The sequence below is a fragment of the Gymnogyps californianus genome, chromosome 6 (assembly GCF_018139145.2).
Source record: "Gymnogyps californianus isolate 813 chromosome 6, ASM1813914v2, whole genome shotgun sequence".
NCBI classification, from domain to species: Eukaryota; Metazoa; Chordata; class Aves; order Accipitriformes; family Cathartidae; genus Gymnogyps; species Gymnogyps californianus.
Window position 1 is genome coordinate 16,951,975 of NC_059476.1, and position 26,880 is coordinate 16,978,854.

The window sequence follows — 26,880 nt, forward strand, 5'->3', positions numbered from 1 at the left end:
GTTGGAGTGAGTGGGAATGGACCTGCTGCGCAAGCAGGGGAAGAGCCCAGGGAGACTTGGGGTTCAGAGAGGTCAGCCGCAGAAGAGGGTATCTGGGCAAAGTGTGAGCTGGCAGCATTTCCAAGGACTTTGCCCAAGAGGCTCCCACTGATCATCCATGGCGGTCCCAGGCGCAGTGCTACAGGAGAAGGGGACAAGCCCTGCAGTACCTGAGAAGCCGCATGCCGGCAGTTGCTCCGAGGTAGACGGGTGTCTCTGGGTGCTGCTTTGAGGGAATCACCTCTTCTGCTTGTCGTAGGCACTGTGCCAGAGAGGGACCTGCCTTCTCCGTGGCATGGGAGTAACCTGAGATCCCAGGGCCTGCAAGAAATAAGGACACTTTATTGCTCAAACTCCAAGCATAATCCCAGAATGCTGTCATGAGCAGCTTCGTCAGCGTATCACTATCACAGGCACCCAGATCAGATTCAACCACCACATTTCTGAGGAATTTTAGAAATCCTACAGCACCAACTAAGCCTGATGCATGCGGGGACGGCCACAGCACCCAGCATCTGCCACCCGCTCTCTGCGAAGCAGGCTATGAACTAGTGATGAGGGCTGTTGTGAGACAGATCATTTGCTTAGTATGTCCTGGACATCTGCAGACTCATCTCTGCTCCTGCCTGGGTGTACCCTGGATCTGCATCTGAAAATCCCTGACCCTTCACTACGCTGGGTCCTCCGGGGGAAGATGCTGTCATTTGTTCGTGTATTGTATGCTCACGCTACAGCACTGAGTCTTTTCCAGCTATCCCCTTTCATACTAACCCAAAGAAAAATTCCTTGTCCCTCCCTGCCACGTGTCCCCTGGTGAACGGACTGCCCCAGGACCAGTGCCTGCATGGGCAGCAGTGCAGCCTGCTCTGCGTTTGCTCCAGGTTGCCGTACACTCAGCGTGCTGCTTGTGGTGTGGCATGCTGCAGCGCCGAGCAGCTACCGCAGCAGCTCGGTAACAGCATGGTTCTCCCATGCGCTGCAGACAGGCCTGAAAAGACCCCAGGCAGGCTCTGACAACACCTCTCCTCCCCCGAGAGCACAGTGATCCATGATGGTCTACTCTGTTCCTTGTCATGTGCATCCTTGGACTTCATTTATGCCTTCCTAAACCATACAATATCTACACAGCAATTAAATACAATGAAAAATAAACCATGACATGCGCAAGTTGAGCAACCTTGGCCCGCAAGCCCAGTGCCTAGCTTGCACAGAAGCCTTGAAAAAGGGCAAACCATGCCCTTCCCTCTCGCTGCCTGCCGTTCATTGGCACTTCAGCAAGGGTGCATGCATATGTTTTATTTATTTAAGTACATTCTTTGTGTAGTTCTTTCCAAAAAGCACTTACTTCCAAGCATCCTAAAAACAAAGGAAAAAGTGGATCCAGCTTTTCTCCCAGGAAGGTCAGGCACATACAGCTCCCCGTGGGAAGTGGTGGGATATACATTAGCTCACAGATATTGAGCTTATTTTCATTATTGGCCTTTTCCTCCAGGTTTCTCCTCCCCCACCCTTTGGTTGCATTATCTCTTCTTCATCCCGTGCCCCTTCCACAGCTCCCTTTTCTCCTCTTACCTTCGACTTTACACACCTCCACCTGCTGCACCACCCCAGTGTCGTTCTCCTTCTCTGCTGGCCACTCGTACACATACAGGTTGGTGTGGGACGACCCCGCATCCAGCACAATCCCATACTGTGGGCAAAACAGAGCCGTCATTGCACCTGAGGCACCGAACCAGACACAGCGTGCACTGGTCTCCACACGCGGGGGGACCAGAAATGAACAGCCTATCTGGCAGCTGTGGGAACATGCTGTGTCATTACTCTTCTCAGTAGTGCTTCAGAGCAAAGTTTCCATCAAAGGATACAAGAGCAGAGAAGCAGCAAAATTGGGACTGATCACTTAGGAGATGATCCCCTGTGAAGCCATATCTGTTTTTACCATGAAGATGTAAAACAAGATGTTGAGGTGCATGGAGCCAGAAAGAGAGGTTAGCCAGACCCAGCAAGGGCAGCAACATGTCCTGGAGCACTATGCACACGTAACCCCCCAGCTTGGCTTGTTTTCCTGTAGGAGTCCCTGCTTGTAATACCTTAATATTCTTCGGAAGTGGCTTGTTTTGGGTCACTGCTACAGCAATTAAAGCAATTACAGCCAAAGTAGAGAGGAATCCCAAGATGAGTAGAATCTTTCTTGTCCAGGACATCTTTGGTTTGGTACCTGTGACTAGAGCAGAAAAAGGATGTTAGTATCCCAGTAGCCCATCTTACCTCACACCCCAAAGGTCTTCAGGCACATTCCTGCAGTCCCTTTCCACTATGAAGCATTTGCCTTTGCCCATCCCTGCTCCCATCTCCTGCTCCATGTCCTCCTGCGGGATTTCTTAGAGGCAGAGCTCAGCCCTGGTGTCCTGCAGATCTGCTCTCATGGGCTGTGCCACATTTCCATGGGCTGCCCCGTGCCAGGTGGTGATAAAGGAGGACTTCAAGATGCAGCTTATGGTTAGCCTGTCCTTGAGATACCTGCAGGTGACTGAGCAACCATATAGCAAAAGCATCTGTATGGGGCAAACACCAACTTCATCTATAGCTCTGCATTTGGCTTAATAATCCCCGAGAAGCTGAAAGAACAGACTGCTAATATATAAACAGCGTAACCTTGTGAAACCCAAAGCTTTAACCCCTGTGACTTTTTGTCCTAGTATACTTTGTGCTTCAGGTTTTTTTGTGATGTTTATAACAATTTACAACAAGCTCATCACTGGTAATGCATTTAGGAAGTCTAACGCTAACATTTCAGTATGTGGCAGTCAGTTCAAGCAATGCTGTCCTGCACCTTGGCAACACTATATAGAAAATATGATCTGCACTCCACAGGGTATTTAAGAAATCTGTGAGATTGTTGATGCCACTTCGCACAAGACCAGTAAATTATGAATAGCCCGTATTTGCAGAATTGGCACAATACGGTTAAAAAATCACACGCTTTGCAAAACTTGTACCAGTCTGATTCCTTAACTGTTACTGATATATTTGGTATGACCTATCTAACAAATTAAGATTTTTGTGGCTTAAAATACATGGTTAGCAGTAGAATTCTGTAAAAAAAGCCACTTACGGCTGATGGAAATCGTTCACAACCAATATGGCATTTGAGCTTTCAGAACCAATATACGTATACCTGCATTTGTTAGTGGCTAGCATGATGCTGTCTTTTATATTTTCCTGCTTTGGATTTTCCTTCATATATTCCATGGTGGAAATCTCACTTCACAACTTAGGCTTAGCCAGTTTTGGTATTGTTTAATAAAATACCATCTTACAACACGAAGCTCGAGAAAAGGTATCAGCACAAGTATTTTCCAGATTTATAATCTAGCTGTAAATTCAACACTTACAACTAACAAATAGCTTCGGCACTCTAGGGGACATACCTGCTCCCACTACAACATGAAATGCATTTCTACCCACACTGATGCTCCATACTCAAAAGCAACAATTGTCTGACTGCTCACACGGGTACTAATTTCTCTTCTCCTTATACACAAATACTCTAGGAGATGTTTAGAAGTACATTACGGGTCATGCAGGGTGACAATACCTCTGTGCAGGCAACCACATCAACTATCTTCATGCTCCAAGAAGGTAAGGTGACTGAATCTGCTCTGCATCTGCATCCCAGGACTGGAGTTCCAGAGGTCATTCTCCAGCCCTCAGGTGACACTGGGTCTATGCTCCAAATCCATCCTGGCACCCCACGTCACGCATGCAAATATGAAAAGCGTTCAAGTTCTGAACAGGATCATCTTCTAACCACTCTGGTTTCACATGAGAGGTGGTCCCAGGCGCCAGAACTATACAAAGTGTTACCCAACCTTACAAATGACCCCAAATCCTAGAGTTATTTTCAGAAGTTAACCCAAGTGAAAAGAAGCAACACACCTCTGGAAGTCTAACTGTACACAAATGACGTCTTCCCACCTACCTAGAGAAGATGGAACCTAAAAGTGCCAAGAGAACTTGTTTTGAAGATCCCCCCGCAGGCAGGTCCATTGGAAACCTAACACTGACCTGGAGCTCTGTGCTCCCTCTCATCGTGGTCATGTGTAAATCTGCTGAGGCTAACTGTGAAATTTGGAAGCTTGTTATGCTCGCATTTTGTGAGTGCCTGTTAGAAGCACAGCGTGCTTGCCAATATCTCCAAGAATGCAGCCTAAAAAAATAGTCGAGTGCACATACCAGACAGTAGGAGGTAAGAATGCATTTTATACAGCTTTATTCAAAAAGGCCACGGAACTCATGCCTTGAAGTGATTAGAAACAGCAGAGCATGACAGCTGGGAGACATTTCTTCTTACTGGAGAGAGTAGTTGGCTCAGGTTATGATAGCACTGAGCATGTCTGTTGAACAAAAATTATTTTAACACTAGAAAAATGAATAAAAACAGATGCTATAATGTAAAATTAGCTGCACAGTATAGATATGAAGCTAGCATGCTTGAAAACTGAAACTACTGCTGGCAGTTGCACAGCACATCCACGTAATTATCGCCACCCTTACTCTGAGATCCTGCCTAGAGGCAGCCACTAACAGCTTTGTTGGGTGTTTACTGTCATAGGAACGAAGGATGGGTGACTTTGCATCATTTCTAAGATTTTCACACTTCCTGTTGTGATGTGTATTGTCTGTCTGCTGTATCTTTTCAGCAGCCACACTCTGAAAGTAGCAGCATTAGCAGCGAAGCAGGAACAATTTTCTCTCCGTAATGGACCATCCCAATAAACAGCTGTAGAAATCCCTTGTCTGTAGGCAGAGTCATAATGATAATTGTCTGCATCCCACCTGCAACCTGAGATTAGTCATTTTTTTTCTAAGGCACACTATTTCCTTAACCCTGAACATGACTTTTGCCTGAATTTTAGCTCAGTATCACAAGCACTTTTCAGGACTCTGGGGGTTGTAGATAAGTGATTTCATTGCTGTATCCCATACCAGAGTATCCATCTGTGTGAACTCTAATGCTACCAAGCAGCATTTTGTTGAAATGTTTCATACAAGAAAAGGTACAAAATGATAACCATAATCCAGAAGGTAGCCTAGCAAAGCAATAACCTTCAAAATAGCACTCAAAGTGTACAGACTTGAATACTTGATTATTCAAAAAACCAAAACCAAACCACAACATTGCAAATCCAGATAAAGAATTCAATGTAATTAAAATAAAACTCACCTGCCATTTGCTCAGAAAGGTGAGGTATTTGAACAAGTTCCCTTTTCTGCACACTTGGTTACCTCCATCAGCTCTAGGCATAATTGCAGGTTCTGCAGTGGCTAAAGAATTAACTTATTCCCTAGCCTCCTCCAGCTCCTTTGCACCCTACGTTCATGTCGCTGAATGCTGTGCAAACACTCCTCAGTCTCCACCAAATGGGGCAGTGCTTGACCCTCTAGCACCTCTGATTGCCAGGCCCCAGGACTTTTCTTCCACTAGCAGTTTTCCTCAGCTAAAGATTAACCAGGCATGATCTGTCTCTGTGCCCTGCCAGAACCCAGAGACAGATCTCTGCTCTTTCTCCCATACTGCCCACTGTAAGTGGTGATAAAAACATCACGTAAGACCATAAGTAGGCATAGAAATGACGTTGCTTTTCTTCTTCACCACCCCAAAGCTCAGAGCTGCCTGGTGCTAGAGCCCTGCCCAGCTGTGCAGCTATTAAGCAGTCTCCAGATGTTGGAGCGCCGCCCAGCTGCTCAGGCATCTCTATTTCTAATTTTGGTCTCTGCTTTTTTGTAGGGGCTACCACTGGTTCCATCTAGTGATTGGTACAGGTCCCAGAACATAAACGGATCTAATATCCTTTCAGTCTCTGAGTTAGCTATTGACTGAGAATGGTGTTGGCATCCACTCCAACTAACAGCAGTTTTGCTGCAGAAACCCTGTTGCTCTTGGTGAATAGCCCAGGAAGGACCAAACCAGCATGGGAGGCAGCTCTGTGTGAAGGCAAGGAAGAAGGATCATCCCCAGTGTCTTCCAGAGCCTGAAGACAAATAGGAAACTGTTCCTCCAGCCAACATCACGCTAAGTCACTGGCAGGTCTGCACGCCAGGAGATGTCACTCACAGCCAAGGCTGCCCACCTCCCAGCTCCCTTCTCATCAAACAAGACGTAGCAGCAAATGTTAAAAGGAATCAGGCAACCAGCTGCTTTTAGAGATGCAGTAAGGAGATGCTAAGGCTGGCTTAAAGACTGAAATTAGGATTGTCAAGCAGAAAAGAAGAGATGCTGTGCATAGTCCAAAGCCATGCTCAGTTCACATAACCTCACTGTGACCCATCATCTCTAATAAATACAAATACTGTTGTAAGCTCTGGCTTAGCACAACAGCTAAAGTTGATGTTTGCTCTTTCCTTTGGATGTTCATGCTCAGCCTGTTACAGAAGGGATCACAAGAGGCTGTACTGCAAGGCCATCACTCTTCCACTGCACAAGTACCACACTGACAGAGACAGTTCCCACGGTCACCTTTATGCTCTCAGCACACCTCTGTATGGTCAGAAACATTCTCATTTTCAGCCTTAATTTATTTATTGCCGGTCTATTCCATCTGTCTTTTTGTTGCACCTCTGTCTCAAAACTTCTGCAACTCAGTCCTCCTGGAATTTATTCTCTTAACCAACTTACAAGCAATGATCCTTTCTGGAGTTTTGTCTTTCCAGCCTTCTCCACCTACCTGAACAGTTCAGCAGCCCTTCTCTGCATACAGAATAATCTGCTTTTATTTTTCTTAAGCATTCTGACCAGAGCTGCAATGAGACTAGCCTTGCACAGTAATGTACCTGTTACACCAGGAGACAGTACAGTCCCAGCCTAAATGAAGGGAGGTGGGGACCTGTACTACCTCAGACACGTGATCATCTACCATCACGGCCAGTGCTAAGTCAACCCAGCACCTCCTCTATGCAGTCCCAGCAAACCCACATTTGATCACATTTAATTAAATTAGCCCTGCTACATGCTGTAAGCAAAGGGAGTTCCAAGACACATTGCCTGCTGCCCACGAGGCTTGGAGTGGCAACAGAGAATAAGACGGTGTCTTACGAATCCTGCTCATCAGCTGGCAGCTACCTCTGCTGCTGATCACCCATGTTGCTGCCGCAGTCTGTTGGGAGTCTCTCCAATAACTGGTTTCCTAAGCACACGTCCAGCCTTTGGGGGAGAGCTGCTGGATCCTCATGCAATCACGTAGCCCAGCAAATGGGAATATAGTCTATGGAGCTCCTGAACCTAAACATATCAGAGAGACACAGCGCAGTGCTGAGAAGCCACTGAATTATGACCCGTCACAAAAGGACACAGGCGTACTTGAAGACTGAGAAATTGGGAACAGTTTGGATTGAAATGAGTCAGATGCCACCGTATTCTTAAAGCAAGGAGCAACAATTTGCCTGCGTGACTGCCAACTGAAAGAGCACAGGAGCCCATGGCTGAAGGGTGCCTGAATCCCTCAGCAGTCTGAATGCATCCAGCACCTGTGACTGGCTCTGTGGCACAGGGCAGGCAGCTTGGGCAGAAGGAGCACCTGTCAGGGCAGGTGCTTGCAGACAAACATCATCCAGGTCAGCAGAGAGCCCAGTAGACAGGGGCTCTGGCAATGCAGTCTGCACATTTACTAACTGCAGGAATTCATGTCTATGAAGTTCTGCTGGCAGCGATGGCAGGGAAAGGGGATGGGAGCAGTCAGTGCTGCTGTTCTTCAAGGTAGATAGCGGGGATGCACATTATCCTCCTGCTGAGGGAAAACAAGATTTCGGTAGTCATGAAGTTTATCAGGCTGAATTGCACACTCAGTGAGGTTGCTGAACTTGCATCAAGTTTTGAGACACACTGCCTAAACTGCATTCCTATCTTCAGACTCACTGCAACCAAACATCTGAGTCCATATACACTCAGAAGAGCCACACTGCTTCATTTATCAACCCTTTTCTGAAATTTTCTCTGTCCCCATCTGACTTCTTACTCATTCTTCATCTGCCTTTTTCATTCAAACACACTCTTGTCCAAGTTACCTAGGAAGATTTTGCAGCAAAGTAATGTAAACCACCTGTTTCAGGCCAACGTATTAGAAAAGTCTTTTCTTAGGCTAGCAAGAGGCTCAGGTTTGTCTTAGAATATACACACAAGTGCATATACAGTAAGTGAATTGCTTTGGTTTAAGAGGTTTTATTTCAAAATATCAGGGCAAGACACTGAACATGTTGAAATTAGAATTCAAGCTCCACATCAGGATTTTACATCACTTTTTACAGCTGTTACGTGGAACAGTGTGGGAGGCTCTGCTCCAAGTTTTAATTATTCATACGGCAAAGATCATGGCCTAAATACTGGTGTGATCTCTGGCCCTCCTTGTGGTGCTATATACAATTATAAACACACATTTACTGGATTATATTTTTCCAGATTAAATACTTATAAATGCTGAAGTAAAAACACTGAAATGTCAGCGAAACTGATAATCCAAACAATGTAATATGTTTTTTTTGGATGCTGTCTTTGAGAGACATTTGATACTTTGAAATCACACAGCCCTACATGTCTCAAACCACAGCAGACTCTAGGGATCTAGGCTACGTGCTTGAACAAGTCTGTGCCATGTGCGCGCACACACACGTGTGTGTTAGTGAGCTGGAAGATGGAGTAAAGAGTGTGCCTGTATCTGTGATAATACCAAGCTGGGAGCAAAAGCACACTGACACATAGGACTGGAATTCAAAATAAATTTGATAAATAGGGGAGAGCCTGGGGGAAACATCCAACTCACTTGAGTAAGGACAAAAGCAAATATGACATTTAGAAAATAGCCATCACCCAAAGACAGCGTGGTGAACAATCAGTTAAGCAGCACTTCCAGAGAGAACATTCTTGCAGCTATAGCGGTTTGCAGTAATCCTTCCCTCCATCTAACGCTGGTAAAGCCTCCTATGAAGTTCTATGCCCAATTTTGGACACTGCCTTTCAGGAAAGATGTAGACCACTTGGAGAAACTCCAGAAGAGAACAAGAAGAAAGATCAGAGGTCTAAAAACTTGACCTATGAGGAAAGATTGAAGGAACTGGGTTGTTTAGTTTAGAAAGAGAAGAACAAGGGAGACACGTTAGCTGTCTTCAGACAAATGAAGTCTCTATCTGCCAGCGCTGTTGTAGCTGATCTGCCTCAGGGCAGGGGTGGCTCCTGGACTTTCTCTCAGCTCTGTTTCCTCTGTTCAGAAGGCAGGGAGTTAGCAAAAAGAGGGTGATGCACTCATAAGCCATGCTGTTAGCAAAGACAAATGCAATGTGTATGCTTTCCCCGTGGGATACAGATGCATTTGAATAAATCTGTTCCCTCCTTCCCCCGACAAAGCTCCAGGTTGCATTCAGACATAATTCAGCCACGGCAACCACCCTGCTATACGCTATCCATATGTACAGCGTTGCCTGGGGTAGGAGCACCTCATCCTTTTGCTGCTTTTCGAGTTGTGACTGGGATATGACCCTGGGAAATTGCACAAGACACATTGGAGGAAGCCTGTTTTCCTGGAAAAAAGAAAAGCACATGACAATCCTGGAGAGCTGGTGGGTGCTCGAGGCTGCAAAAGCTGAGCGGCAGCAGCAGCAAGAGACAGACACAAAGGAGCAGGCAGCACACAGGCCCCTTCTCGCCCTTCCGCAGCCACCCGCGCAGCCAGCAATGGCACAGAGGGGCTTTGTGCTCGGGGCAGTCCCATGGCCCTGCTTACACTGGCCCTGCGGCACGAGTTTACTGCTGGAGGGGTGATGTCCGGGGGGTTCTGGGCAGGAGCCCCTGCAACCTGGGCTGCCCCACCAACAAATCCCCCATTCACCCTGCGCACAAAGCAGATTCCCCTGTTGGAGACCTTCCTGTGGCACCCGGCAGTGCTGGGTGCGCTGCTCAGCCTCCCCGGCTGCTCTGCAAGGCACTCGCACTGCCTCCCATCCCCGCATCATAGCCCCTCTCCCTGTTATTATACACCGTCCCCACCAAAGCTTTCCCGATGCCTGTTCATTAAATAGTCTCTCTACGGGAAGATATTCTTCTGGCTTACATCCCAGCCGTCAGACCGAGATACTCGATATTCTCAAATATAACCAACAAGTGGCAGGATAGCACTGACACAATGACCTTTAGACAGTTAATTTTCACATTTATATGATGTTTACTGGGCTTCTAAGCCTGTACCCTATTTGTACTCATTTCTTTAGGATTCACACATCAAAGAGGTTTTCAAATCAGAAGAAACAACTGTTATCAGTTACATCAGTCTCCTATTAGGCAACTTCTGGTATTAACTTGCTACCAGACCATCAAAGCTATATTTTAACTGGAGAAGATTTATTGCCATTACCCACAGAGCTTGAAGTTTCATCAGAAAATATCCAGTGAGTTCAAGATGGCTTCCCCCCCTCCCCAGTTTATCACCTAAGTTATTGCTTGAATATGCTTGGCTATTACATGATGTGAAGACATTTGTTTTTCTTTTGGGGAAAAAAGAAGCATCAAGCACTGACACCTTTTCAGTTTTGTTATTATTGATAGTTCTAATATGCTGACTTGCAATGGGCCAATGGTGCTGCCAGGTGCTTTCTTTTGTGCTCAATATCCTTAAAATCTTCTTTGCTCTTCTTAAATATCTGGCCATAATTTTTTCCTTATGCTTCTTTTGACCATCTTCTACACTTTCCAACTTTAAATTTGCATTAATTGCAGCTTCCTTTTTTTCCCCCTAAATATGCATCTTTTAGATATGTTATTATTTTTCAAATTAGCATAACTTTCAACTGTTGGATTAAGGCTTTTGGGGAATAGAATAAGAAGTGAATAGGTTGCTTCCGATTAGCATTCCTATTTGGCTATTTTAAATACTCCGCTAATTCAGCTCAAGTATTTTTAAATTTGGGAAATAACTTCTTTGAAGAGTTAATAGACGTTATTTGTTGACAGAAACAAGTGTGCATTACTTGTATAATAACTCGTAACTCTCATAGCAATGTTTCTTTGTCTATCGAGATTGGGCCAATATACATTGCCTTTGTGCTGGAAGTAATGCATTGCAAATTTTGAGATGGTCACCCTCAGTTTTGAGGAATTACCCTGTCATTCACTAAAATCCACCATCATATCAGCTTTCCTCATCCCTATATAGACAGTCATGCCCTTCTCTGTCTCCAACATCCTAGCTAGTAATGGGTACTAACCTTCACCCGCTTTGGTCGCTTGTTCCCAGTTCAGCCCCAGGCAGCTATTGTGTACAACTATTTAATTATTGTTGTTGCTGTTAAAGACATCAGGGCCACAGCTTTAATAGGAAGATTGGTGATGTGTGAGTCACTTCACCAACCCAGTACAGCCCACCCTTTCCTGTGCCCCATCAGCCACCCGCACCAGGGGGATGTAGAATTTGTCATGGCAAAAGAGAGGAAATAGTCCCCAGAACAACCGTTGCCCCTCTTCAGTACCCACGTTGGGTCAGCAAGTTCAGAAACTTCCTGGAAAACACAAAGTCCTGAGCACTGTAAGTACTGCTACCCTCAACAGGAGGTGCTGGCAGGGGGAATGACCGCAGAGAAAACACATTCAAACCCCTCGCCACCCACAGCGTGCTCTGTGCCTGGCGCTTACAGTGGTGTCAAAATACGCCCTCCCAGTAGCCACCCGTTTCCCTGTATGCCCTGTCCACTGACAACCTCTCCTGCCTCAAAAGGGCTGAGGCTGCCAAGCCTCTCGCCACGCCTCAAGGATGTTTTTTTCTGAATCATGGATTCCTGGGATCGCCTTGTGCGTTGAGCAACACTACTGCTTTCAGGGGCTCACTTCCCCAGCTTCCAAAAAATCGTGGCTGCCCCAAGTGCCGCATGTGAGCAAACAGAGCGGCCGCCTGTGCTGCTGCAGCCAGCAGGAACCCGAGCTTCCCAAGTATTTCTGCACAGCAAAGCAACCAGCTTTTCTCCTGAAGTTTCACTTCCCACTCAGGACCGAAAACCATTGGAGACCAACCGCAGAAGCACAAACACTGTTCCAGGCTGGTGCAACATCAGCAGAACCACTGGCAAAGCCCCTGGACGATGAGGCCGTGTATGCAGAGGGACAGATGATGCACATTCCCCAGCAGCCCCGTGTGTGAGTGCATATGCTGGGGACGGCTGTGGTGCTCATCTGTGCATGGGACATTGCCTACACCTGGATTGTGCCACCCCTTGCAAGTGTGATTTCCAGCACAGGTGTTTGCTCTTTTAGAGGAGCATGTCTCAGGCCTGTTAAGATACCCAGTTTTTCCTCCCTTAACATGCATAGCACCCACTTGCAGCAGAGAAAACTCTAGGGACCTTCACTTTGCAACTAGTTCTGGCAGATGAAGTGAAACGCCCCTGGCTATCCAGGCAGGGCAGCAGCCCCGCTGCCTCCTTTCAGTAAGCCAAAGTTAAGCCTGCATGCATAAAAAAGATAACTCTTTAGTTAAACACTTCCAGATTTGCCCCCTTACCTCCAGCTGTCAGCACTGGTATCTTCGTTCCTCATTGCAGAGCACAGGACAGGGAACAGCTGGGATAGTTTCTGTCTCCTGCTGAGGAGTGCATCCACTGTCTAGGCTTTGTGGAAAAATATACTGATTTCTTAGAGGTCAGCTTTAATAACTAGGGTTCCCACAAACCATGAGGAGAATCCGGCTCATGATATTTGGCATGAATATCACGGTCTGTTCCTCATGCTGCTACAATTTCCATTTCAAATAGCAGGAAACAAATTGCACTGTGGTATTTTTCAGAACAACCAATGGGAAGAACATCGGACCGAAGCCTGTTGCAGGGCACAGGCCTCGACAAAGCGCCTGAGTGCAAGAAGAAATACTTCTTAGAGGCTGCAAAGGTAATGAAAAGTAAAAGTTAAATATGAATCTAAATTTTCATGGTCAGAAGAGCACCTTGCAAGGGCTGGAGCCTCATGCAGACATGGAACAAAACAGCAAAGGAGTTTTGCTGGATGAATGGGCTGGCACAGGACGTTACTAATCTCCAAAGTTCAGATTACTTATTACTGGGACTTGCAGTGAATCCCAGGGAGAATTAGGCTCAGGAAAGGAAAACCATTTATAATCAAACCGTAGTTTGGCCTTCAATTTGTATGTCTGCATTACTCCCCCGCCAAGTCCTTGCCTCAAATAGTTCAAAATACAAACATGAAATATTTTGGATAAGGCAGCATAGGTACACAGTGGTAACAAGGACAAGGGACTGTCACAGCAACCCATCCTTCTGACAAGTGCCCGAGCTGCCCTGTCTGCGCGTGTTATACACAAGGGGCTGCTGCCGAGGCATTAAACCACCATCATTTCTGGGTCACTGAGCAGCCCCCAGGCTTCTGCAGAGACTGCACCCAGGACTGGGCCCAGCAAACAGACGTTACAGCTCTGACTTTTCACCACATCTCCCCCAGAGGAGTAAGAGCACGAGCCGCTCTCTGTTCCCAGCAAGGAGGTACAAGCAGGGAAGTCCCAAGCTCTTCTATAACACTTGCCTCCAGCTTTCTGCTCCATGCTCTAGCCTGTGTGTCCAAAGATGCTTACCGAGACAAAGAAATCAACACTCTCCACTGTCAAAAGTCAATAAACCGGAGGTTACTTCAGCTGAAGAAGTGACAAGCTTGTGACACGGCCACTCCAGCAAAGGGGACAGATTTATAGCATGGAAAAGAGGCGCCGGCTGGCTCTGTTAAGATGCGCACAGCCCCTCAGCAGCAGGAATGGCCAGCAAACCTGGGCCCATGCAAAAAGCAGCTACAGGTCTGCTGCTTCCCTGCCACTGCTGCGTTTCCCAGCCTCTCTGAGCGCCGTTCTCCCTCTGGCTACGCGAGGTCCCAAGCCAGAGCCCACCTTCCAGCCGCAGGATCCCCAGTCCAGCTCCAGCGCTTGCAGCAAGTTCCTATGAGCACAGGCTTCTTTCCTCATGTCTCCTGCAGGAGCAGGGGCATCGAAAAGGTTATTTATTAACAGCTCTGGGACAAAGGAGCAAGAAAGAAAACAAATCCATTTATAAATCAGCTAAAGAGAAAACTTCTGACTTTAATGGTCTCCTTTGTAATTCCTTAAGTGTGGCCTGGAGCTGCCCTGGCATCACTTCTTGTGATGCTGAATCAGCAGAACAGCCCCACTTATGCAGTAAATAGCCCGATAAGGGCAGAATAGCCCTGAAGAAGAAAGCGCTAGCTTATGCTGCGTCCAGATTTTTCTTGGCTTCTGCTAGGATTTGGGAAGGCTGATAGTGGTCAACTTTCTCACCACTGAATACCAAGCAGTGACTCACATTAGTATCTACCTCTGCAATCCAGGACATATGCTTTCCTCTGGGACAAGGTAGAAACAGGATAAAGAGAGAAAACTCATGTGAGAGCTGTCTCAAACAATACCAGTCAGTGCTAGCTGAGCTCTCAGATAGGTCCACACCAATCCTGAATACTTTGCCAGACTTTTTCCTTTGATAACATTTCTCAAGGGGGGAAGGAGAACAAAAATAACAAAACACTGTTCTGTTTAACAGTTACTCATAACAGAGAAAAGCTGAGCTAAAGTTTCCAACAATTATCAGTACAAAATCCTAAAATAGACATGCAATGTACCATTTTTTAATTTAAAACTGGCTGGGATAGGGGTTCTATCATGTGGATTGAGCCATATAAGAGCACAAGGCAACACATCAAGATGACAAGACGTGTTAGAAAAACAGCATTAAAATGCTCAGTATAGCACGGATATGGATGAAGGAGCAAAGGCCTCAAGCAGAAGTGGCAAATTGCACTGTAATTCATTGGGAGGAACTGCACATCCAGGGAGGACAGACAAATAATGTCCAAGGTATCTATGGAAACCACCATCCTACACAGGAAACAATAAAACTTGGAAAAAGACAAACATGAGGAAAATAACTCAGACTTCCGATAGTCATAAGGACAATAAGGCTAACTGAAAGCAGGATTTGATCCCAAAGAGATGGGGGCTCACTTAAAGAGATGTGAAGTATGGAAATGAGGGCTAGCAGGCTGAAGGAGAAATAGGAGCTGTACGGTAACTCTGCAAAGAGAAATCTGTGGGGCTGTCTCTGCAGAGCAGAGCCCGAGCTTTAAAATCCCTTTACAAGCTGGCTGGGCTCCCACACCAGTCTTGTTCAGATGACTCCCAGCAGTGGGTCTCCTCCTGGGCCACGACCTGCTCACCCTTTACACAGACACACAGGAAGTCAACTTTGGGAGGGAACAGTGGAGGCAAAAGGCTGGTGAGTAGTTTCAGCTTTGCACTTTCTATCACTGAAAGCATCCAACAACTTTCCTTGCCCTCCTGTTTTGTTTTGTCTGATATTTTTGCCCAATAATTTTCAGCCCTCAGAACCGCTCATAGCTCAGTTTGGACCTGATTACGTTTCTGTACCACTGATCACACCAAAAAAACCCTTAAACTCAGCTGAGCTTACCAGTTATATACAAAGGTTTCACATCTTTTTCTCATTTAAGAATGGAGTAGTTTTTAACATAGCTAGAATACAGAAAATTAATGTAGCAACAGTGCAAGACCTTATGGAACAGGAGGATGATATGCGTTTCAAAAAATGGTTTCAGTTGCACTCATTTTCTTACCCATGCTCACTCCCCCTGTACTCACAGGCACCGAGCTCGCTTAGGCGCTCTGGCAGGATCCTGTGCGAGATGGGACCAAGGGTGCCAGATGCCAAGTCCTCACTGCATCTCTTGGGTTCCCTTTCAGTGGCAAGCTACAATTTTTTGAGCAGGTCTTTTGCCATCTTTAGGAGCTAGCGGTTACTGCGGTATGATCCCTTTACCTCAAAATCTCACTTACCTCATCCTCTGAGAGCCCTAGGACAGGTGGCTGCTCAGTGCCTTTTTTTCCCCCTCATTTTGGGTACCTTAGCTCCCACAGTCTGCCTTCCTGCTGGGAGAGGAGGAGGAGGACTTGCACACGGGATGTGCTGCAACCTTGCTGTCATCCTTTTATTATTGGAGCACAGTTTTTTCCCCAAGGAGTCATCTGCACAGGGGCTTTATCAGCACCTGTGCTTTCTGCTGATGAGCCATCCGTGTGAGGCTTATCAGGGTGCAGGCTGCTGGGCTTGTCGCAAACATTTGTCAGCGTTTACCCAGTTTTACTGCAGTCGGTCACATCCTTGGTTATCAATACAGACCATTCTTTTAACCCTTGCTCTGTTGCTTCTTCTAGTCCTCCCCCCCCCCCCCCCCCCATGTTTCCTTCAGACCAGTTGTAGTATTTCTGCTTCTTCAGCTGCGTGCCTGCCTTATGCACGGTGTGCTGGGACCTTCGTTTCACAGGCCGTCATCATGGCTGTGAAAAGGTCTCTTTGGCTTGGTTAGGTTATGGGGGACCCTAATAACAGCAAAGGAAGCGGATTTTAGGGCTGGTCTGGGGTCTGCTCCTGCATGCAGCTCTGCTGCTTGCATGCAGCCAGGTCTCCTGCACAGAGCTCGTGGCACAGCATCAGTGGCGGTCTGTTGGAAATTAGAGGATGCTGAAATCCAAGAGAGGAACAATGCAGCCTGTCCCTGGGTGTCACTACCAGACTCACCACGAGGGATTTTAAACAGTTTACACCCAAGATCTCACTGACAATGTTAGAGCTGGAGCTGTTTTCAGCCTGTCACTTGCTGAGCAGCTCCCTGTGACAGTACGGGGCGAGATCGTTGTCACTAGTGTAGTGCAGACCTGGTAGTGTTCCTATACTCAGGCTCGCAGGGCAAGGCTGGCATTAACCTCAGCTTCCCCCATAAAGCTCCTGGTGAGACAGGATAGCTGCAATTATCCCATAGCGGAACCACAAGGCTCACAAGGAGGCTTTTGTATGCACACATTTTCTCATGCTCATGTCACAGCCTTATGAGTCCAGCCTTCTCTCAGCACATAGACACCAAGCAAGGCCAGGACTGTCTCACTACTTTCCAACTATTCCCAGGCTCTCCTTGACTCTCTGGCTTTCACAGCTGACTCCAGCTCTCAGCAGTGCTGTCTGCCCACAACATATGGGGAGCTAATAGCAAACAGGTAATGCTGGAGCCGACCATCATACTTTTCTGTCTGTTGCACCTCAGCCTTTCCCTAACAACAAATCATAACATTTAAATTTGTCACAGTGCTTTCCACCCGTATACTGCCAAGCAGTTTACAGAGGTCAGCACCATTAGCCCCATTTCCCCAGATGATGAAAAAGCACAAGAGAACAGCAAATAGCCAGCCTGATGCCCTGTCCCCTGGATCATCTCGTCCACTGGTCTGGGAAGCTCTCACGAACCAGGGCTCACAGCATGCTACCTCCCGCAGAGAGGCAGAGTTCCCAGGGCCTGGGGAAAGAGCAGCATGCTTTGGCTACACCTACTCTTAAATTAATCTTCCATCATTTTGATATATTCTCTTGTGTTCTGCCAGACTGCTAGCAACTTGGAGATTATTGGTCTAGTAAAGTACACACACGACTCATACTACAAGATCTATCTAGTTCTGCTACAACTTTAAAAATGTGGAAAAGTGGAAAATGTCTTTTAGGTTAGGAGAAACATGCTGAAAAAGAGGAACACAGGCAGCGGAGCCCCATAGCAGGAAAGAAGGCATTCCTGTGTTTCCTTCCCGCAGTCTGACTTCAGGGCAGAGGCAGGAGAAACCAATAGAGTAAAAGAGTTGTTTACTACTTTATAAAGGAGTTAGGGACTACCTAACAGCAGTCCTGCTGCATTATATATAATCTCTATGAAATACTAGTAAACCTAAACCTACACCACGCCAAAAGTTCCTGAGATGTGGTTTGCAGTAGATTACAATGTAAATTTATGGTTGCAGTCTCCTGAGAAGGAAATAAGCAGAAGAGGCTCTCCAAGATCCCTATTTACAGAAGGGCATCTATTCCCAGCAAGGCTTATGGGATCCAGTTAGCATTCTCACAGACACCAAGTGGCCACAACACTAAAAGGTCCTTATATTGGTAGAGAAATTACTAGTCTCTGTAGCTGAGACACGCTTTGTAACCTAAAAAGCAACTGTAAAATTACTGTCTTTAACAAGGCGTTCATAGCACAGGGCCAGGTTCTGTTGTAAAACACTATTTTTAAGATGGAGTGCCCAGGCTTTGTTTCACAGTTGGCTTAACTCATCTGTTTGCTCTGCCACAAAAAGGGACTATCCTACCTCTGCTTTTTGCCATAGTTCTACCTTGTACTTGTACAAGTGGAGATTGCTTTTCTAATTTTTATCTTTTTTTTTTTTTTTTCAGGCGGGTTAAGTTCTCTGGTCAGGCTGACACAGTCACGAGTACAGTGTGGGAAAGCAGTGGTGGTCTGAGTGTCCTTTTCATCAGGCAGGATAAACATAGCTCAACCCAATTTCATGTGTTAAACCACTTGCTAAACTCATCTTTAAACTTGCAACCCATTCATTTCGAAATAAGGTCTTAATTCTCTCTGGCTAATGACAGAATAAATTCTAAACAACAGTGCTAGAACATTCTTTTCTTCTTTTCTTTATGGCTTTTGTGCTTTTTTGTCACAACAGTATTTTTAAGTCTTGTAAACAAGAACCTGACCACTAGTTTTACCAGAATAAAGTTCTTTTCAGCTTCAGCTGGTTTTGTGTTTACTGCAGCCTCCGACAAAGCTGACAAACAGTACGCTTCCTATACTATTTCTGGAAAATAAGACTAAATATATAGAAGCTCCAGATCAACTTATTGGGCACATTCAATTCAAGGCAAAATTGCAGATTTCCAGTGTGTTTCCTGCAAAGCAGCTGGAGCAGCAGCTAAGGGCTGATCTTGGCCAAGAGCAGATGTTCTCTCTGGCAAGAGCTGCCCACTGCCATTCTGGCAAAGAGCAGGTAGGAGGGAGGGACGGTTTTCAGCAGAGGAACAAATCCCACTCTGCTACCTGTTCCCACCAAGCTCACGCTCCATACAGGAGCTCCATCTTCCCTCCTGGTGCGTGCCTGCTCCCTGAGCTTTGCCATGCACCATGGACGTTTCCATCCCATCAGCTGTGCTGCAGGGTCTCCAAAGTCCCTCCGTCTCTCACTTTTGGAGGAGTCTCCCCCTTCTTGCTACAGCCCAGGGAGGAAGGTGCAGAGGCTGCCGCCGCCTCCCCTGCCCCCAGCTGCAGTGTCACTATTAGCAAACGTTAGAAACCACAGCAGCTGTACCGGCAGTTCCTGCCGCTCCGCTGCCTCGGGAGCCCTCTGAGCCGAGTGTGAAAGCGCTGCGAACCAACTGAGGGGTTGAAGTAGTTTCTACATCCTGAGCTGCTGATTCACGTTTTCCAGGCAGCGCACAGAGCTCAAAGGCCACTGATGGTTTGAGCTTTGACTGAAAGATTGCACATAGTTAATAAACAAACAAGCTAATTCTCATTCCTTTGTAAAAATAGATCCATTTTCTTTTCATCCTCTCCCCCAAGAATGATCTGGCATTCACCACCCTACATGATCAGGGCAAAGATTCTCAGGAGGATCAGAAACAAAGGGGAGAATACAAATAAAACTAAGAGCCTTTAATTTCTACTTATGCAAAATAAAAATGCTCGCTCAAAGGTGCAAGTCCCAGCCTGTAAACCATTCAGCCACCCCATAAGGGTTACTTTTTGGTCAGAAGAGATGTGGTGTACAGCTGGATGAAGGTCACAAGGGAGCATGGGACAGTGCTGGTCAGACTGATGGGCACGTGTCTCCTTATACCAGAAGCTTAATCACTGCCTACAAAGTATGTTGACATTACAAGGGGAATTTGAAAGGCAATGTGAAAGCTGACAGTGAAGCGGCTCTGCAGATCCTCACGGAAAGCTCTTCCCAAGCTGGAAGGGACCAATAAGAGCCCAAAAGGGTTCAGATAAGAACAATAACATGCAGAGTTGTAGCATTGCTGGCAGTGGGTGAGCACTGACAGAGTAGTGACCGTAGTGACTGCTACTCTGCCTGCATCGCCCTTGAACATGAACAGCCAGGGCAGCACAAGGGACAGAGGGATGAGGAGCCCAGAGAGCAGGCTGGGAAACTGATCTTTCCAGCTGCATTTTTGGGGAGCGAATGCATGAGAGGACATGAGCAGATGAATTTGTTCAGTGTGCACTTAGCCGACTCTGTTCCCTTCCATCCGGTCTCTCACACTTTTTCCCTTAACTCATTTCTTAATTTGTACTGCTAATGCAGCACTCTTTCAGAGCACGGGGCTGTTTTTGCGTGTCTCCTTGTCTTACAGTGAAGCCGCCCCCCCAATAACTTTAATCTGAGTGACTTTTACCCTTGCCTCCTTCTGTTCTCTCACTTGGGCTGGTGTTGGCTTTCAAGCCAGACAAGGTGAAAGTTACTGCAGAAAAAAAAGAACAAGGCTAGGGACAAGGACAGGCGTCTTTTCTCTTCTCTTTCAGCAGCACAGATTTATGTCAAATTACGCCGGCTGTAGAAGTGCACTCTTAGGCTCTGCTGCTCCCCATGTAAGCATACTGGCAACAGCTCTGCAGCTAGGAAACGCTGATGGAAGTGCCTGCCATAAAACTTCAGCTCTGCTCAGGGAAGGGAAGTTTCCACTGAGCTGAGAGATGAAGCCAGTTCTCACATCTAGCTGAGAAAACCATAAGAAAATACAATTTAAGAAGTGGTCCCCATGTAACTCATCTTTCAGAAAACCAACAGGGGTGCTTCTCTTGTGAAGATGATCCAGAATTCTACAATTTAAGTCTAAACACTTCTGTCCTTAACCACATCCTAACCACCTTGAACAGATCGTTTCCAACCTGAGAACGAGCTCCTGTCTCAACACACTTCAAACCAGATCCAGCTCTGTGGAACACTGTCATTGAGCACTGTCATTGAGCATTGGGCTAGTAAAAAGGTACAATACACCTAGCCAGGGGGTATTAACCCCAAAGTCGGGTTTGCTAGTTGCTCCCAACCCCACAGGTGCTAAAGGTGCAAAGGTGTCTTAAGAAAAGAAGGAATGTGACCAAGCCTGATACTTTTGCGCCATACTAAGCTGGTTACACAACTTAGGAAAGGCCAAAAAGATTCAATTATTATAGCTTTTGTAACCCTTCCCTTTTCAGGTGTTCAGCCTCTTAAATTTATTCTTTCTCCTTTAGAAATTCCTTGAGGGTTTTCTACATATTTCTGGTAATTACAAGTCAAGAGGCAAACACAGGTTGCAGTGGTCACAATAAGGTTGCCTAGAGGACAACCTTCTCCCTCCATGGTAATGCAGCTGTGCATACAATATAAGAAAGCAAATAAACTGTGAGTTATGGCTGTCACAAATACATATATATGCATACATATACACACCTCTGCATATTTTTTCTGGACGACATGGTCTGAAAATCTTTCTAGTCTATTCAGTATTTGAATGTCCAATTTTCCTCCCAAAGTTGCATTAGCTGTGCTTTTACAAGCTTGGCTTGAAGCCTATTATTTGCTCTTTATGTTTCCAACCACTCTTGGCTTCTTTAGACTTAATTGGTATTTGTACTGGTCCTCCTAGCACTGACAAACTCCATCTGTAAATCAGCAATGATTTTATACTTTTTAGATCATTATTGAAAATGTCTAATGCCATCAGGCCTCTTGCAGAATAACACAGCTGTTTAATGATGATTTCCTTTGATAACTATTTTTGAGGTCTGTTGTTATCCAGGTCTTAATTCATTAGTTCATTCTTTGCTGGAGAGTCATAGGGAGACTTTTGTAATCAGAACAACATCAGAAATGCATCTATTGCTGTGGAGAAGTTTAAACATGGGAGATATTCATATTTACCATTTTCAACCACATTTGCTATCTCTGAAAAATAAAACAAGTGCAAATAATTAGTTGGAAAACAGATCAGATAAAGGACCAGTTGCCTTCCCAGTTCTACACTCATAATCCACCCCTGGCTATCAAATACCAACCAGGGAGATTAGTTCTTCCAGTTCCCCTTTGGTGAGGTGGTTCCTAATCATCAGAGAAGTCAGGCTTTAGAAGTCCCTTAACTTACAGCCCAGATTTATTCAATATTCACTCAGTTTTTAAGAATACTTTTTTTCCCCTAGAACTTGGATGAGCCTCCAGCGTCATTTGAAGAAATAAATCAAGAAGAGGATGTCATTAGTGATAACATGCATAAGACAAAATGCAGCCTGTTTTTTCCAAAGGAGAATCACACCAGGCTTGTTTGACATCTATTTTGTTAAGTCAGCTGACTTACTTTGTAAACAAAAAAGCCTTCAAGAAAGCAAAGACAAATGAAAAGGTCTATCAGTACTTGAAATAATTCCCCCCACTCCCCCTTATAAATGCATTCTCTAGTCAAGTTCCAAACTCAAAAGGAATATGTTCCTTGAAGTTCTTGCTGCAGACTCTTGTAGGTGGGACTATCTCCATTCTAGGATGCAGATTAATATGCTCGCTTGAGGGGACCACATGAACTCACAGGCTTGCTTCCATCTGGCATGAGTAATTTCCTTTTCGATGCATTCATTGCTGTTATCCATTTTGACAGTGCTATCCATTTCTACAACGACATTATTCTGAAAGCTACTTTGACAAGTCTTATCCTCTACAAAAACAAAAGAATATGATCAAACTAGCTATTAAAACTTGATTATTGGGGAGATCTATCCAGTAATTTAGATAGAACTGATGTCAAACTAAATTGGCAACAGTTCTCTAGGCTACCCACCATCATACTGCTGGTATATTGGGTCAACAATAGCATCCTTCCTGTTACCTGGGATATCCCTAGTGTTCTACTCTAGTTTGTTGGAATTTAACATCATTGAGCATAGATCTTCTCAGTAAGTATTTGACACATTTAATTCCAAATTGTTATAAAACTGTATTGCCCCCCAAAATGTTAATCTACAAGACAGGCTACTTAGTTATAATACTTCTATGAAATATTCCTTCATATCAGAATTAATTTTTTCCCCCCAAATTTGGAAAAGTATTTAACCAACACTTCTGGGGGGGGTGTTTCTGCATCATCATTAAAATCTTACCCTCTCCACCTCCATAATGATTAGGCAATTGCTAGATATACATTATTTTGTTCCTAAGGGACACAGAATGCCTCCTTTGAATTGTGCTTGGTCCTGCTAACTTTAGATTTTCCCCTGACATCTTTACTTTCTCTAAATAATCTTCCCCAATTCACAGCCTGTGTTTTCTATCAGATGTTCTTCATTTCCTCTTTCTCCACTTCCTTTCCATTTACTTGTGTTAATTTCTATTTGCTGCCTTCACTGCCAGAATGAACTAGCCAAAGTCATCCTCATTCTTGGTTTTGGAGTGCTCATCAGTATGTATTCTTTAAACTCGCAATCTTCATTCACATTCCTTTACTTTTTTCCCATCAGATTTTGCTTTATTACCATTCCATGCTGGAAAAATCACTGGTCCATAGAGAGCAGTCATCTGACAGCAGTGATTAATTCATCATGTATATAGAGAGCTCCAAACCAGAGTTACTACCTCTTGTTCAGTTCTGTACCTTTTATGTTAAAATTGATATATTTTAGAAGGTTTACTGCTTTTTACTGCTGTCTGCATGAGATCAGTATCATGCTTTCCCCAGACTGAAGCCCCCCCATATATTTTTCAGTAACATATATTTTTCAGACTGTAACACTTTCTGCCCAGGAAGGTATTCATACTAATCACTGATATAATCCGTTGCTCTGTAGCACCCCAAACAGAATTTCTTCCTTGGCTGTGTTAGCATATTGATCCAAATTTCAAGGCAGAGCTGACAGTATCAGTATTTAAAATACAGGCTTCCTAAAACTGAAGAGTAGCATTTCAAACCTGTTTCAAACCTGTGGACAAGACTCCCAGGAAGCAGGTCTCTCACTGAAACACTCCCTAATAATTCCTTTCTGATGAAAGGACATGCCCTCAATGTGCAGTCCTGCCTCATTTCAACGTGGAAACTTTCCTACTAGCTGATAGATACCGCCTGTCCTGGACTCCCCCGTGCTGAACCTATTGATTGCTGCCTCTAGAAGACATACTGCGAGAGGTGTTTTCAAAAACACGGCCTCGTGTTTTCTTCTCCCACACACATGAAATGCGATTTCGTGCTATTTATTGCACTAATTTTCATTAGGCTCTTGCAAGACGACTTGCATGTTCTGCAGGTCGGCCCGTTCTGACACCATCACTGCCTCTTCTGCAATTAGCTCGAGCACTAACTGTCAGTTTTGTTCAGTTTTCTTCTGTCTCTTTAAAATGCCATTTTCTAAAAGAAGGCTCATTTGGTCCTCTTTGCTAAATCAGCTCTCATCATCTAAGTTTCTTCCCTGTGATTCCTCACCTCACTAGAAAAGGCATCTCCGTTCATGCATTACATTTCATTTTTGGAATGAAACTTTTTAAAGACTGGTTTCAAAGCTATTCTTATCTCCCTCCTCAGCAGAGGCAAATTATTTCTAAATATTTCCAGCTTCACTCATGACTGCAGAAACTAATGAGGTAACCTTCTCCTTCTGCCAGTCTTTGCTTTAGATTTTGATGTACGTCAGACTGAGAAAATGCTTCTTCCCCTCAAACACCATTCGTTACATTCTATAAAGTTAAAAACTTGGAGAGATCTAGTTTACCCTTTTAATTATTCCAAGAAAAAAAAAATCACATTTTGATTCCCTGTTATCATAACAATGATAAATGAGAGACTTCCACCTGGTACTGAACAAGAAACTATCAAAATAGTGGAAACTATTATCCCTAAGCTTCTCACTCAGTTTAAAGGCTAAGTTTCTGCCCAGATCTTTTTCCAGTTTACTGCTTCTTGCCTATTTGTCTGAGTTCCTGCTTTGTGTTTAAAAGCCCCGCACAGAGCCCAGTACTGTCAGCAGTATAGAAAGATGGACCGTATTGCAGAAGTTGCTGTAAACAGAGGGCAAGACACCCGGATAGGCAAAAGCTGATACTAAACTAGGAAATGTTTCTGCCAAACGTTAAGTGTGACTAGTGCTGCTACGTGCACCATGCCAGCTGATTCTAAAAGGCAAACCCTGGTACAAGACTTGTGTCTCGTAGAAAAATTACTGTGCAGGAAGCATCTCCAGCTAACGCCGAGTCCCTCCCCCGATCCCTAGGACCGCAGTTCAGGCGAGAGGGCTTGCCGGGCTGCCAAGTGGGGAATCCCCCTCTCCCTTGCGCTCTCCCGAGCCCGTTCTGGCTCCGAGCGCCCCTCGTACCCAGCACAGCAATTCTTCCCACCTCAGAGCTATCACTTTCCACTGCGGTTTCCTAACAGCCAATACTTCCACGGAGTTTTTGCCTTTTTTTTTTCTTTTTTTTTTTTTTTCCCGCCCTTCGTCCTTTGAGTGCGGTTCTCGGCGCCGCGGCAGCTCGGCCCCGGCCCCGCAGGCAGTGCGGGCTGCAGCCGGGGAGTCACCGCCGGCTCTTCCCCTGCGCGGCGAGGGAGGGAATCCCTCGCACTGACGCGGCCAAACTTCTGCCAGACGCCGGCGCGGAGCCTCCGCTCCCGCCCGCTCCGCTGCACCGCCGCGGCGCCCGGGGACCCGCCAGCCCGCGGCCACCTCCAGCTTCCCCCGAGCAGCCGCGGCCCCCCTCCCGGGCACCCCGGGCACAAGTTGACGTTGTCCCTTCAGAAACGGCCGGGAGTCCAAAGGCTTGAAGATGATGTCAGCCGGGGGAGGACTGCGGCAAGGCTGCACCCACGCAGGCGAGCCCCCGCCGCGGAGCCTTTGCCCGCCGCCGGCAGCGCTCCGCGGGCGCGGAGGGAGGGACGCGCCGCCCGGGGATGCCGCAGCCGCAGCTCCCTCCTGACTGGCAAACCTGAAGGAGCTCCTCATGAATATGCACAGCCTCCCCCGAGCGCCGGCCGCGGGATGCCGCCGCCCCGGGGGCGCCCCGCCGAGCCCGGCCTCCCCCCCCCGCGCCCCCCTCGCCGGGGGTCAGGGCTGCCTTTGGAGATCAGCGGTTCGCTTCTGTCCTTACCCTTTGGGTCGTCCATCAGTGCCGGTGCTCGCTCCCGCCTCCCTCTTTCTCCCCTTCTTCCTCTCCCAGCCTCTGCCGGCTCTGAGCTGCCTTAGCGAGAGGTGCTCATGAAAATGGGCGCTTTAGTGGTCCATGGCTGTGGGAGGGGTTAGTTTAACTCTACATGACTCAATCCATCTAACTCGCAGGCTGACCTCCTGCTTTCCTTAAAGCACGGATTACCTTAGAGTTGCCGCGTTACCAGCGCCTTGGGCTCCTCCGCCGGGTCGGAGGGTCCCACACGGCCGGGGGGAGCGGTGCGCGCCCGGGGGGCTACCCGAGGGAACGGCCGCCGCTGGCTCCCCTGGGGCCGTGGTCTGAAGCAGGACTGCCTCGCTGGCTCCGGGGGGGAGATGTCATTTTGGCTGCAGAGAGAAAGTCTTTTGTTAGGTTTTTTGTTTTAGGTTGCATAAGACTGAGCAGATACCCTCCACGCCAGTGAGGTACACGAAGAGAAGAACTGTCCTGCAAAGAGGTGACCTTCCTTGTTTCCAGATATGAGGTCCAGCCCACAGAAAAAAAACCCCAAACCATGAAGGGAGATACATTTGCAATAACTGCTGACAAGTCACCTCCTGTGCCTACCTACCCCATAGAATGAGCTTGTACCTCTGGCTGCATCTCCTGGGGAATTTCAGGAAAAAAATAGTTTTTGGCTACTTGCCAGGAAGTCCTGAAGGGACACCTCCCCTGCCCCCGATCCCCACTGCCTTTTATCCCTGCTGAGCCCCTGTGCACCTCCCAGGTTGACTCCATGCAAATAAGA

General features: G+C 46.3%; 1 protein-coding gene across 1 annotated transcript in view; it reads right to left on the reverse strand.

Moving 5' to 3' along the window:
* The window catches only part of ENTPD1 (ectonucleoside triphosphate diphosphohydrolase 1), a 30,732-nt gene extending 4,403 nt beyond the window's left edge, over positions 1 to 26,329 (reverse strand). The window contains exons 1-4 of the mRNA XM_050898752.1: positions 26,298 to 26,329; positions 2,130 to 2,263; positions 1,612 to 1,729; positions 210 to 360 (exon numbers count right to left, since the gene is read on the reverse strand). Coding sequence (XP_050754709.1) covers positions 210 to 360; positions 1,612 to 1,729; positions 2,130 to 2,243 — 383 coding nt within the window. The 5' untranslated portion in view covers positions 2,244 to 2,263; positions 26,298 to 26,329. The remainder of the gene's footprint in view (positions 1 to 209; positions 361 to 1,611; positions 1,730 to 2,129; positions 2,264 to 26,297) is intronic.
* Between the last annotated feature and the right edge of the window lie 551 nt (positions 26,330 to 26,880).